We start from the raw sequence: 15,215 nt of genomic DNA, 5'->3' as shown, positions 1-15,215 counted from the left end.
ATCTAGTCAGTTGCCATGCCTAATTTCCACCTGTATCACTATTCAGAATAAGAATCATACAAATATAAACATGACATGATATGTATATTCCTCTGCGTTTGCTGTTCTCTCACTCTAGTTTCGTAGTTTATTAGGCAGACAGGATTTAAATGAGATAGCAGCATACACGAAAGAATACATGGCATAATGTTTACATTCATATTATTCTTATGGTGAAGAGAATACTGCATGTGATTCACGATTCATAAAAGTTCCTATTAGCAACCACCTCTTGTCACAGGTAGGAAAAAATTCAGAATGTAGAGTTGGCCATATTGACATACATCCCAAACTGTCTTGCCAGTCATATTTTCGTAGTAGATTTTTAGTGATGACTTCAAATGCAGAGTGTATTGTTGTTGTCTTCAGCCTGTAGACTGGATTGATGCAGCTCTCCACGGTTTCTACCCTGTGCAACGCAGATTAGCAACACTTACAGAGTAAGAATAAAAATAACTTAGAAATTAAATGCTGAAATTTAAAACAAAATTTTATTAGGTTTGTAATACATCTTATACGAAATGTTTAAAATATCAGTAATGATTCTGAATCACTATCACTCTATTCTTTTTGCTCATTTCTTCATACAGAGCATCGTCCCCCCTAGCATCTAGTGCATTGGATATCGAACATTTTTTAAATGCTTGTTGCACAGTCTGATTTGGAACACACTTCCAAGCATCATAAATCCATTGGGACACTTGTGACAAACTTGGGCGTTTTACATGCCCTGTTGGTGTCAGTTGTCTGTCACTTTTCGAAAGCCAGTCTGTGTACAGGCGTTTAAGCTTGTCCTTAAATGGTTTATTCAAACAAACGTCAAAGTGGTTGTAGAACTGACATCATCCCGCCTGGAATTACTGCCAAGTCTGTTTTGCTTTCCTCTAATTTTCGTTTTACTGCAGGTGCTGTATGGATTGCGTATGCATCTAATATCAACAGACTGTGTAAACCAAGCATTGCGCCAGGACGACGATTCCACACACGCCTAATCCATTCCAGCACCATGTCCTCCGAAAACCACCCAGTTTCGTTTGCTCGTACAATTACAGTTTTTGGAAACATTTCCGATCTCGGTAAAGTCTTTTGCTTGAAAACTATAAATGGGGTAATTTATGTCCATCTGCTGTACAAGCAAGCATGACGGACATCCGCTGTTTTTCACCCCATGATGTAAGAACACTTATGTCTTTCTTTCCTTGGGCATCAATCATATAATTAGATGGTATGTCAAAATATATGGGAATTTGGTTGGCATTTCCTATCTGACCAAGAAGGTACTGCTTTTCTGTGCACCGTCTAATTATGAAGTGCTGAAATTACACAAGTTTTTCTTCATAATTTTTCGGCTGCTTCTGTGCAACTGAAGTTCGCCTCCAAAGTGAAAAACCCCAGCGCTTCATTAACAGATAAATCCAGTTGCGACTAGCCTTAAAATTTTTCATTTTTTGCTCTCTAGCAATTTCACGTGCTTTAATTTTTAAAATTTCGGCATTCATAGGCAGGAATTTCTGACGCTGTTCCTTAACAAATTAATTTAAAATCACTTCTAGTGCATGATATAGGCCACACTTTGGCCCACTAAATGCTTTCCTGCTACTTGAACATTAAAATAATTTGTCTCTCCGCAGTCGCCATCCCCTGACGTTGCTCTCATCAATCCCGTATCGCAGGTCTGCAGCACAATTAGAACTTTGTTCCGCAAAAGAAAAACTCCCATCTTGAATTAGGTACTACAATGAAAGTGCTTCATTATGGTTCACTAACACTGACAAGCACTTCACAAAATTTCACGAAGCAATAGGTGCTGCTATGTGAAGTCTTAATGAGCCCCAGCGTATCAACTCTTGCAACAATCCTAAAGCCTTGTGCAACGTTGGTATTTTTGTGTAAAGAAATTTATTTCTGTTGCTACGAATATTTGAAAGGCTGCTACATTCGAAGATGAACAACACGGAATTTCTACACTCCTGGAAATGGAAAAAAGAACACATTGACACCGGTGTGTCAGACCCACCATACTTGCTCCGGACACTGCGAGAGGGCTGTACAAGCAATGATCACACGCACGGTACAGCGGACACACCAGGAACCGCGGTGTTGGCCGTCGAATGGCGCTAGCTGCGCAGCATTTGTGCACCGCCGCCGTCAGTGTCAGCCAGTTTGCCGTGGCATACGGAGCTCCATCGCAGTCTTTAACACTGGTAGCATGCCGCGACAGCGTGGACGTGAACCGTATGTGCAGTTGACGGACTTTGAGCGAGGGCGTATAGTGGGCATGCGGGAGGGCGGGTGGACGTACCGCCGAATTGCTCAACACGTGGGGCGTGAGGTCTCCACAGTACATCGATGTTGTCGCCAGTGGTTGGCGGAAGGTGCACGTGCCCGTCGACCTGGGACCGTACCGCAGCGAGGGCGTATAGTGGGCATGCGGGAGGGCGGGTGGACGTACCGCCGAATTGCTCAACACGTGGGGCGTGAGGTCTCCACAGTACATCGATGTTGTCGCCAGTGGTTGGCGGAAGGTGCACGTGCCCGTCGACCTGGGACCGTACCGCAGCGACGCACGGATGCACGTCAAGACCGTAGGATCCTACGCAGCGCCGTAGGGGACCGCACCGCCACTTCCCAGCAAATTAGGGACACTGTTGCTCCTGGGGTATCGGCGAGGACCATTCGCAACCGTCTCCATGAAGCTGGGCTACGGTCCCGCACACCGTTAGGCCGTCTTCCGCTCACGCCCCAACATCGTGCAGCCCGCCTCCAGTGGTGTCGCGACAGGCGTGAATGGAGGGACGAATGGAGACGTGTCGTCTTCAGCGATGAGAGTCGCTTCTGCCTTGGTGCCAATGATGGTCGTATGCGTGTTTGGCGCCGTGCAGGTGAGCGCCACAATCAGGACTGCATACGACCGAGGCACACAGGGCCAACACCCGGCATCATGGTGTGGGGAGCGATCTCCTACACTGGCCGTACACCACTGGTGATCGTCGAGGGGACACTGAATAGTGCACGGTACATCCAAACCGTCATCGAACCCATCGTTCTACCATTCCTAGACCGGCAAGGGAACTTGCTGTTCCAACAGGACAATGCACGTCCGCATGTATCCCGTGCCACCCAACGTGCTCTAGAAGGTGTAAGTCAACTACCCTGGCCAGCAAGATCTCCGGATCTGTCCCCCATTGAGCATGTTTGGGACTGGATGAAGCGTCGTCTCACGCGGTCTGCACGTCCAGCACGAACGCTGGTCCAACTGAGGCGCCAGGTGGAAATGGCATGGCAAGCCGTTCCACAGGACTACATCCAGCATCTCTACGATCGTCTCCATGGGAGAATAGCAGCCTGCATTGCTGCGAAAGGTGGATATACATTGTACTAGTGCCGACATTGTGCATGCTCTGTTGCCTGTGTCTATGTGCCTGTGGTTCTGTCAGTGTGATCATGTGATGTATCTGACCCCAGGAATGTGTCAATAAAGTTTCCCCTTCCTGGGACAATGAATTCACGGTGTTCTTATTTCAATTTCCAGGAGTGTATTTACTTTGTTGGATAATGCATGAAAATGCAGTGGTCGAAACTCGAGGCGGAGAAAAAAGCTCGTCTTCTACCTTTTTTCTTTTTAATTTATTTACTGACGCAGAGGTTTTGGCGCCAGTATTTATCTTTGTGCCTGCAAAGCATGCCTGTGTAGCGCTACATATATTCGACGACAGAAGTTAGTTGTGGCGGCACCTATCAACATTTCTCAGAACTTCCGCTTACTTTGCAATCAATTTTAAGCCACTGGCGGTTTTTTCGATTACAAAAACAAAACAAAAGAAGTGCGGCTTAAAATCGTGTAAATACGGTATACTAAACACAGATGTGACTATGAAAGTTGGTAGCAACTGCACATCACAACATGTCTTTTTCCAATTTATAGTGGGAATATAAATGTCTGAAAAATGAGATCAACAGGAAGTGCAATATGGCAAAGCAGGGATGGCTAGAGGACAAATTTAAGGATGTAGAGGCTTATCTCCCGAGGGGTAAGATAGATACTGCCTACAGGAAAATTAAAGAGAACTTTGGAGAAAAGAGAACCACTTGCATGAATATCACGAGCTCAGATGGAAACCCAGTTCTAAGCAAAGAAGGGAAAGCAGAAAGGTGGAAGGAGTATATAGAGGGTTTATACATGGGCGATGTTCTCTAGGACAATATCATGGAAATAGAAGAGGATGTAGATGAAGATGAAATGGGAGATATGATACTGCGTGAAGAGTCTGACAGAGCACTGAAAGGCCTAAGTCAAAACAAGGCCCCGGGAGTAGACAACATTCCATTAGAACTACTGACAGCCTTGGGAGAGCCGGTGCTGACAAAACTCCATCATCTGGTGAGCAAGATGTATGAGACAGGCGAAATTCCCTCAGACTTCAAGAAGAATATAATAATTCCAATCCCAAAGAAAGCAGGTGTTGACAGATGTGAAAATTACCAAACTATCAGTTTAATAAGTCACAGCTGCAAAATACTAACGCGAATTCGCGGATGACATTGTAATTCTGTCTGAGACAGCAAAGGACTTGGCAGAGCAGTTGAATGGAATGGACAGTGTCTTGAAAGGAGGATATAAGATGAACATCAACAAAAGCAAAACGAGGATAATGGAATGTAGTAGAATTAAGTCGGGTGATGCTGAGGGAATTAGATTAGGAAATGAGACACTTAAAGTAGTAAAGGAGTTTTGCTTCTTGGGGAGCAAAATAACTGATGATGGTCAAAGTAGAGAGGATATAAAATGTAGACTGGCAATGGCAAGGAAAGTGTTTCTGAAGAAGAGAAATTTGTTAACATCGAATATAGATGTAAATGCCAGGAAGTCTTTTCTGAAAGTATTTGTATGGAGTGTAGCCATGATGAAAGTGAAACATGGACGATAAATAGTTTGGACAAGAAGAGAATAGAAGCTTTCGAAATGTGGTGCTACAGAAGAATGCTGAAAATAAGATGGGTAGATCACATAACTAATGAGGAGGTATTAAATAGAATTGGGGAGAAGTGGAATTTGTGGCACAACTTGACTAGAAGAAGGGATTGGTTGGTAGGACATGTTCTGAGGCATCAAGGGATCACCAATTTAGTACTGGAGGGCAGCGTGGAGGGTAAAAATCGTAGAGGGAGACCAAGAGATGAATACACTAAGCAGATTCAGAAGGGTGTAGGCTGCAGTAGGTACTGGGAGATGAAGAAGCTTGCACAGGATAGAGAAGCATGGAGAGCTGCATCAAACCAGTCTCAGGACTGAAGACCACAACAACAACAAAGTGATTCTTCTACTTCCCTCCACTACCTTGCTGAGTATTTTGAGTGTACCTATGAAAAATGTATTTATATTCCAAACAAACATAACAAATGTTACATAAAAATATTGACAGAACAACACTGCATCCAAAGACAGACTTAAGACAGATGAATTCAAGTTTCACATTTATGATAATCTAGATGAACTGTTTCTGTATTTCTCTCAATGACTGCAAGAATTCACTTTTTGTTCACAGTACAGATATGGCTATCAGTAACATAACAATAATTTTGAAAATGTCAGTGGAAAAAATATGAATAACCAGGAAATTCCCTAATGCACGTAAATACCAGTGATATGCATGTACAAAACTGGTGCTGGGAAAACACGTGAGAGGGGTGGAAAGTACCATCTTACAGTGACATATGGATAGCATTATCAGATGAGGCAATAGCTTTATTACAATGTACAATGGTGATGTACCATAGTTTCCAAGTAAGAAGGTGTTCAAAAATGAAGTTACAACATTGCAGTCCACAAATTCGTATGTTAAGACAAGGATTGTTGCTGTTTTACTCATTCTAACAGAATGTTGAAATGTTTGGTTCTTTGATTACAAAAACAATCTGGGAACTGGTTTCTTGAATAATACCTGTATCAAGTCACAGTGGTGCTCCAACACATAAGCCCAAGATGAAGACCCAACAAGAGGGATTTGTTTCACGGTCTCACATCAGCACATGAGTAAGAAATAAATAAATAAATAAACAATCTACTTAGCCAGATTAAACTCAAAAAAAGGGGAGAGAGAGAGAGAGAGAGAGAGAGAGAGAGAGAGAGAGAGAGAGAGAAACTCCTCCCTTATAACCCCATAACCCCGATGGTGTCACAAGAGACTTGCAGCTTTTCCCAAATGAAGACTCGGTTGACAGAAAGCTGTCTTATGCCTCCTGATGGCATGGGACAAGTATTTTGTACAGGTGCTAGAACAGAGTTTCAGAAGGAGAAGGTAAGAATGATACTGTAATGAACTTTTTTTCCAGTGTTCTTCGCTAGAACCAACTTTTTTCCAGTGTTCTTAGCTAGAACCTAAGTAACATAACAGGTATGGTTGAATACAACTCCTATCACATGAAAAATGAATATTACATCATCTTGTAATCACAAAGAATATATACTTGTGTATGATTACCCACACAGGCTACAAAAAGAGAATAATCCGTTGCTTAGAAACAATTTCAAATTTTGCTTGTATTATTCAATGTGCTTGGACATGGCTTCTACTCTATAGAGTTCATCATGACCTAAGTATGCTGCATTCTTCTTACGTACATACTTTCTTTCAATAAAAACCCACTGACCAGTCATTATCCAACACAAATTTCAGTCTTATTTGTTACAAATTTTTCTTATGCCTTCTGAATTATCTAACTGACAAAGTACAAAAAAATATTTCTGTAATATTGTTAGAAAGAATTATCTGCCATTTTCATTAAATATTTTAAACTTGAGGTCTGTAACAATTATCGATACACTCTTGCTGTATCATCTATATTTTGTTAACAGGAAACAAACTATGTGGAGCCACCTATCATTAGTGCACGGCATACCTGAGTCTCTCGGCCTTTTGGACAGGAACAATCTCTGGACTAGAATCACAGCTTGAGACCTCCAAGGCTTCATTCCGTTTGCGCAAAGCAGGTGGGCGGTATATATTTAAAGGTGCACTGGACCTCACTGAAATTTATTTTAAATTTGTAAAGTTAAACAAGTACTACACAGCCAGACAACTGACGTATCTTATGATTTCTTTTGTTTACACACACACACACACACACACACACACACACACACACACACACACATTTTATGGACTATAAAATGCACCTTAACTTTTAAGATTTTTTTTAAAAAAGCGAAATTTTTTATCATTAGACTGAAAAGATGGATTTAAAAGAAAATCTTAGTTTATGAAATTGAAATGACCTTTAAAATCCCTGAAAATAATCATCCGAACCTCCTCCTTCGTCACCATTGCCCTCTTCATATGGTCTTCACTGACATCGAGAGTGTTAGTTATACTGCACTTCTTGAAATAGTTCACAATGTCTTCTTTCACTCAAGACGACTGTTTTATCCACTGACATACTGGTTTGTAGGTTGTTTTAAAGTTCCCTTCAGTGTGAATTCAAATTTGTTTCAACCATCACCCATTTGTTCCATTCCTCTCTCATTTACACTTTAAATGTTTTATTTATTGAGACATCAAGAAGTTGCAATTGTGAAGTAAGTCCTCCCGGAATAAAAGCAAGCTCTGCACTTCGCTGTCTCAAGTTTCTCTTTCACAGAAATCTTCCAATGACTACTGACTGATCTAGCACAAGAGAACTCTTCTTCAATAGAACACCTTTTATTCTCTTCCACACACCGATAATCCATAATTTCATACCAGCCTCATCCATCCGATCCTTGTCATGTACATGAACGACACCACCTGGCGGTATCTCAGGAGGTTTTGGCATTGTTTTGCACTTGAAAATGAACACTGGATTATGTTTAGTACAATTAGCACAACATGAAAGGACAACAGTGTAGTGCATTTTTCATGTCAACTAGTTTTTTTAGTTACAATTTAACACCTTTCATGGCAACAGTTTTGTTACTCGGCACATCGAAAATAAGAGGACTTTCGATCATATTCGCTACTTGTCTTAGTTCCACACTGGTTTTCTTTCAATGTTGTCTAATGAAGCAATGGAAAGCTAATATTTTCCTCTCCATACTCTTGTGGCATTTTCTGAGATATTTTGGTTTGCACGCAAAGTCCATAACACTTCATAAACATGTAGCACCAACCAACTCCATTCTTCATGTCTGTGTAAGTACCACTGTAGCACTAGCTTACAAGCGCACATTTGAATCACTTCTGTATTAATTCCAATGCCATTTTGACGGCGTCCTTGAATCGATTTTAATACCTTTTAATTTTGGCCATTTTGCATTCAGTTCTCTATTTGCACATTTAGTCTTCCTCCTTTTTTTCAGTTCTTCTTTACTACCTACCAATTGCGAATGATCTTTTTCTGTTGGTGGAGGGCCGAAATACCACTCAACTGCACTGTTTCCCTGTTGTTCTGCATGTGCCATTACTTTAAATTTATAGCCTACATCATATAAATACCTTTCATTTTCTTCCATTATGAACCTAATTACTAACAAAAATATTGTACTGTTGCCTATAATAAAAATCACTTTCAAGTTCACTGGCACCATAGACCGCAATGACACATCATAGCCTAGACAATGTTATGGGTTTGTGACGGCAGGGTGGGAGGGAGACAGTGTTAGCAAGCTCAAACATTGGATATTTTTATATTAATTTCAAGTATAAGAGATACCTGAATTTTGGAGGCAATTTTTCAAAGAAAAAAGTGTGTCTTATAGTCCATAAAATACACTAAATGAGGCAATTTAGAATTTGGAATTAATGGGATATATTTTAATTCAGCCAAAGATTCAGTGGATATAATAAGCTGCTGCAATCGATAATAGCTAACCTTTAAAAAACAAATGGAATAATAAAATCCCTCACTAATCTCAATATAAGGAAGGTCAAAACAATTTATGTCAATAATGTATGCAGTATATTTTACAGCTTGTAGTTATCATACGAATAACAGTACAAAGAGAGAGTGGTAGCACATGAGAAATATCAAGGAAGGTGCATTCAGAACTCATAGCAATACAATAATAACTAATTATGACAATAAGTACTACATCATTGGATATCACAAAAGCCAATCTCTGGAGGCAAAAAATAGGCACCACCTCTTACACACACTTCAGTAACATGCTAATGGGCAGTAACACGCTAATGACCATTTAAAGTGTAAAAATAGATAAAATTTCTGCAATACACGGGACATGTCGTTACTCTACTGTTATTTATTGTTTCAGAGTTGAGCAATACAAATTGTCAGCTGTAAAATACGTACCATGAAACACCTAAAAACCCAGCCACATACGCAGCACTTACTGATCATAGCAATTACTTCTGCCTTACATTTCAGATTGTTTCCTACTCTGTAGAAATTATAAGTCGCAACGGAAAATATGTTGTGCCACTGTGTGACTGGATGTCTGATTTAATGTTTCTGGCCTCTCTGACAGCTATTTTAGTGCCCTTGCATGAAATTTTCAGAAATAACTGGTTAAAATGTCTTTATGATTGAGTCTGGTACAATGTAAAATAATAAAATTAACTTCAGAAGACTGATATTGCACAGCAGAAGCCTCACTGGGGAGTGTGGAAGGGGGAAGGGGGAGGGGGGGTGGGGGTGAAGTAAAATAATGGGGATGGATTCTCAATGGTATATGAAATGCAGTGTGGTGCACTAAGACTGAAGTCACCAACAACACATACCAGTGGACCCATTTACTAGTGGCCAGTGCCCTATTCTCAGCAACTGTTTTAATTTGCTACCCTGTACTTACAATCATTTAATTTTCCACTGACACACTTTATATGGGTTATATTTTGAATAACAGTAAGTCAACAATTTTCACAGGGAACTGTTAACTACCTGAGGCCACATTTTCTGAGAACACACCTTACCTTGCTATATGACCTTCATACGAAAAGCAGAGTTATATGTATTAATATTCAAAGCAGCTTTATTCTCTGCTGGATAGTGGAATGTGCAATCATTTACAGACAACTCTTAACTGTTACAAGAATGTTTCAAGTCATCATGATAAGCTGACAAACATCCAGTTTGTACTTCAACAGGGGGGGTAGTGTCAGGTGCTTAAAAACTGCACAGGAACTTTAGTTACATGTATGAAATTCACGTGACTAGCGGCTGTATATTAACCCATTTCTGCCTAGCGTAACATACATGTCACGGAACAGCCTGTCGTCGTTTTCTCTCGTTGGCAACAATGCCTGCGTTTGGAGTGGCTATTGTTGTATGGCTTTCAGATAAGGAGGCTTTGTTGTTCACGTTTAGGTAGGTTTCAGTCAGTTGCAAGCATTAAGTGGTCAGTGACTGGTGCTACAAGTACAGAAGACTTTTTTGAGTGAGATTATGTCTTGGAATAAGAAGTAAGTGTCATATTTTATAGCAAATTATAATACAATTTATTTAAATTATGGTTGATTATAATGTTAAAAGTACTGAAATTTATGTTAATGGTTATTTACAAAATGCCATTCTTATTTTTTGTGGCTCCAAATACAGTTTTAATTTTGTGTTGCATATATGTCACACTAGGCAAAACTGTGAAAATAATGATTTGTTCTCTTTAGAGGTCTATCTCTCCATGAGATCCTGGTTATTCTTGAAGGGGAGGAAGAAGATGCAACAGATTTATTTATTGAACCTCCTGAAGCAAGTCACAGATCTTAAAAACTGTAATCAGAGATTGGGGAAAAAAAACACTAACAACAACGATCTGCGTGATGTTAGTTCTGTATTTTCAGAGAGTGATTATAGTAAATACAGAAACGTCTCCAGTTCACTGCTTCGAATTATTTTGGAATGACGAAGTAATTGAATTTCTTCTCACTGAATTGATGAAGTATGCTTTGTTCAAGAACTGCTCAGATCCAAATATAACATATGAAGAGATAAAAGGTTTTCTATGAATTCTAATTCTTTCTGGCTATAATCCTTTACCTAACAGAAGATATTACTGGCATTCTGGATTGGACATGAGAAATGAATTTGACCACAGTACAATGAGAAGGGACAGGTTTGAAACAATTATGAGACTCATTCACTCGCGTGACAACACAAAAATAGATGCTAATGATAGAATGTGGAAACTTCATCCATTAATAAATATGCTAAGAAAAAAGTTTGCTCTCCACTTTCAGCCTGAGCAATATTTGTCTTATGATGAGAGCATGATAAAGTATTTTGGCAGACAAGGATGTAAACAGTTTCTGAAAGGTAAGCCCATTAGATTTGGGTACAAAGCATTGTGCCTAATTCTCTTCCTGAAAAGAGCAAACATCTTCCCTACAGGTTTTATTTTGACAACCTGTTTACATCACAAACATTGTTGATTTACCCGAAGCAACGAGGTTTTGGTGCAACTGGGACTATTCGTGAAAATCGTCTGCCTAAAGTGTGTCATCTCATACCTTCTAACACTATGTCTAAAAGGAATAAGAGAGATTTTTATTACAAGAGCAGCAAGGAAAGTGGAATAATCGTTGCCAGATGGCTAGATAATTCTACAGTAACAATTGCTTCCACAAGCCAGGGTATCAGTCCACTCAGCACCATTGCCCGATACTCTAGACAAGAGAAGAAAAAAATACTTGTATGTGGTTTTCAAGTACAAATGGTTTCATGTTTAAATACATACAGACAGATAAAGATAAAATCAACATACATTATAACACATACATAATGTCTCGTCTTATGGACATTCAATTAAGGATAAAGTAGGCATACACAGGTTGTTACAATAAGGTATCTTGTCATAGGTAAGATAAAATTATCATATAGAAATTGTTGCTATAAGGTCATTCAGCAATCACATATATGGAATCTATAGTGTCTCTTTAAAGTTCTATGTCTAGGTTTTCCATCCACTCGACGGCTGCAGGGGAGGCTGCATAAAGTTCTCGAATGGATCCTTTAAACGCACGTTTAGGGCATTCCTGAATGATGTGCTGGATCGTTTGCTCTGGATGTCCACCATCCCACTGTGGTGAATCTCATATGCCCCATCTACAGAGCATCTCGCCACTTCTGCCATGACCAGTTCTGAGTCTATTGAGTATAACCCAAGTTCTTCTTGGCAGGTCTGTACCAGGTAGGTTTTCACCAGATTATATTTCATTGCAGTTCTTGGATAGTCCAGTCTGAGACCATTCATTTTTCCATGAATCCATAGCATCGTAAGACATAGCCATAAGGTTTTGAGCTGTTCTCCATGGTGGTCTTCTAGATCTTAGTCGGGAAAGATTTGGGGCAATGCCCTGATGGATTGGAAGGTTGGTATTGGAGGAGATTTTACGCCATTCATTAACTAAGGCGGTTTGCCGCCTAAGATGCGGTGGAGCTGTACTGCAGAGAACAGGAAGCCTAGGTAGTGGGGTGGATTTAATGGTCCCAGTTATGGTTCTCATGGTATTGTTTAGTTGAGTATACACTTTAGACATGTGGCTGATGTTAAGCCAAACAGGGCTGCAATATTCCCCAGAGTATACCAGCGCTACAGAAGAAATCTTCAGAGTATGTACATCAGCTCCCCAGCTAGTATCTATTAGGTGTGGTTTGAATGTAAGCGATCTATCCAATTTAATACCAAGATATTTTGGGTTTGGGTTAGGCTTTAACTTTCTACCAGCAAAGGTAACGTCAAGGGATCGGGTTGCCTGTTGGTTGTTTAAATGAAACACTGTAACTTCTGACTTTATTGGGTTAGGAATTAATCTCCAAGATCTGAAATATTTATCCATTGCTCCGAGGTCTTGGTTAAGGGAGTTTTCCCACTGTTCAAAACTTTCATGTTGCACAGCCAGTGCCATGTCATCTGTGTAACAGAACTTCTGCGCATTTGTTGTTGGTATGTCACTTATGTACACATTGAAAAGTAATGGTGTCAATACAGAACCTTGTGGTAAGCCGTTGTTTGAAACAATGGTTCGACTCTTCTTTCCTTCTAGATGAACTTCAAGGGTTCTATTGCTGAGCATATCACTTAGTAATTTGTACAAGGTCTGGCAAGGGATAATCTCAAGTATCTTGCTAAGAAGACCATGCCTCCACACAGTATTGTATGCAGCGATTAAATCTACAAATGCAACAGCTGTTTTAAGTTTCCGTTCATAACCGTTCTCGATATGTGTTGTTAAAGCCAGTACTTGGTCGCAACAGTTATGTTTTGGTCGAAAACCAGCCTGCTCGATGGGGATTCTTTCATTTACAGTCGTCCCAATACGATTATACAAGAGTCTCTCCAAGAATTTGAAGCAGGTGCTCAGGAGAGAGATTGGTCTAAAATGTTCAGGCTTGTCTGGTGTTTTCCCAGGTTTTAATATTGGCAATACTTTAGATCTTTTGAATATCTTAGGCACTCAGCCTTCTTCAAGGATGTTATTATAGAAGTTCACGAGCCAGTTGATAACATTTTTCCCACCATACTTAATAAATTCTGGGTATAACTCATCTGGCCCAGCTGCCTTCCTAGTTTTGATGTTCGAGATAGCCGTTTTCAGTTCTTCCACTGTGAAAGGTGCTGCAGAATGTGATCTTTCAGTAGCTTGTCTCCACCATGTTTTAATTAGTTTATTAATGTTTCTGGCGATTGCCTTGTCAAGAGCCTAATGTAATTGGAGAATACAGCAATAATAAGGGAGGAACTAACTAAATGGACGAAAACATAGCGTTATATAGAGTGAGTGTCAGAGGAAAGAAATGGAGGTGGCCAATTTTTACATGGCTTCTAGATATCTCTATACATAATGGGTGCCCCTTCTTCATAGAAAGACTGGTATAAATATGCCTCAGCTACACTTCCGGCACTACACTATGAAATGTTACCTGACTTCCAATGCAGCAGTACCAAGAGGTCCTGGATGCTCTGCAGGTAATTCAAACCAAGGCAGAGTACTGCACAACATTAGATATGATGAAACAAATCATCTGGTAGCCATGGTGCCACAGAAAAAAAAAAGATGCTGTGTAGCGGAAAACTGTAAAGGAACCCCAAGAACAATGTGCTGCAAATGTGATCTTGGTTTGTACATAGAATGTTTTGTGCCATATCACAGAAAGTGAGTACTGTCACCTGAACTTGATGTAAATCACATACAGTGTACTATTTTACTTGCTGTCATACATTCTGCCTAAAATGTATGTTATGCCTAGTGTGACATATACGTTACGCCCTTTTTTGTTTCAATTATTGATTATTTTTTTGTTTTGATTGTTGGATAGCTTTTCTCTGATGACAATAAACACATAAATGTCTAATTTGTAGAAATCAGAAGAAAAAAATTATGGGTTAATATCATGCACCAAACCAGCCACGTGTCACACAGATAGGCCCAGAAGAAAATCCGAATTTTAACTTTGTTTTCTGAAGTACTCTCAAAAATGTTTGTTACGATAGCTGAAACTGCAGGGGCCATTGTCATGGCATCTGCAACTTTATAGATGGCCCTTTACAGGGGCATGCTGTTAACAGGCTTTCACTCAAAATGAAATAACACAGCACTGAGATTAATGTGTCCATGAGGGTACACTGGTAAATAAATAAAGCTACTACAATATGGCTCAGACAGACAGGAACATACCATAAAAGTATATTATACAGTCAACAAATTCCTCATAACTACACATGATTTTTAAAGTAGTCTACTTTTGACCGCAAAACTTTGTTCTGTACTTATTTAACAACTGCTTGATATTTTTTCTCATCAATAATATGTATATCAAACTGACCTTTCTTGGTGGCAGAAGTGAGTACAGGAGCACCTTCATCACTATTTGTCAAGTGTTGTCGGTCTACAACCATTCTTCCTGTATGGTTGGGCAGACCTGTCACCGTTGGTTTATCTGAGGCATTTCTTTCTAGCTTCCTAAATACAAACAGAATTAAATGATATATAAAATTTATGAATTTATGGTCTGAAAATCAATGATACTATAATATCTTATGTTTTTAAAAATGAATTTTGTCATGAGTGACAAACAGTAACTGAATTGAAGTTCTTGTCTACTGTGCTGAAAGGAATGCAATTCTACTCCATGGACTTAAGCACTACGAAGTTGCTATGTTAACTAACCTACATAGACAAAATGTGTCAATATTCTCTATTACATGCTGAACATGATTTCTTGTAAGGCACAAAGGAAGACTAGGA

General features: G+C 39.7%; 1 protein-coding gene across 1 annotated transcript in view; it reads right to left on the bottom strand.

The window, feature by feature from the left end:
- The window catches only part of LOC124796003, a 190,006-nt gene that overhangs the window by 35,441 nt on the left and 139,350 nt on the right, over positions 1-15,215 (bottom strand). Inside the window, exons 4-5 of the mRNA XM_047260086.1 lie at positions 14,794-14,930; positions 6,940-7,066 (exon numbers count right to left, since the gene is read on the bottom strand). Of these exons, the coding sequence (XP_047116042.1) occupies positions 6,940-7,066; positions 14,794-14,930 (264 nt within the window). The remainder of the gene's footprint in view (positions 1-6,939; positions 7,067-14,793; positions 14,931-15,215) is intronic.

Source organism: Schistocerca piceifrons, chromosome 4 (genome assembly GCF_021461385.2).
Source record: "Schistocerca piceifrons isolate TAMUIC-IGC-003096 chromosome 4, iqSchPice1.1, whole genome shotgun sequence".
NCBI classification, from domain to species: domain Eukaryota; kingdom Metazoa; phylum Arthropoda; class Insecta; order Orthoptera; family Acrididae; genus Schistocerca; species Schistocerca piceifrons.
Note: the sequence above shows the minus strand (reverse complement) of the source record. Positions and strands in the feature narration are given on the sequence as shown.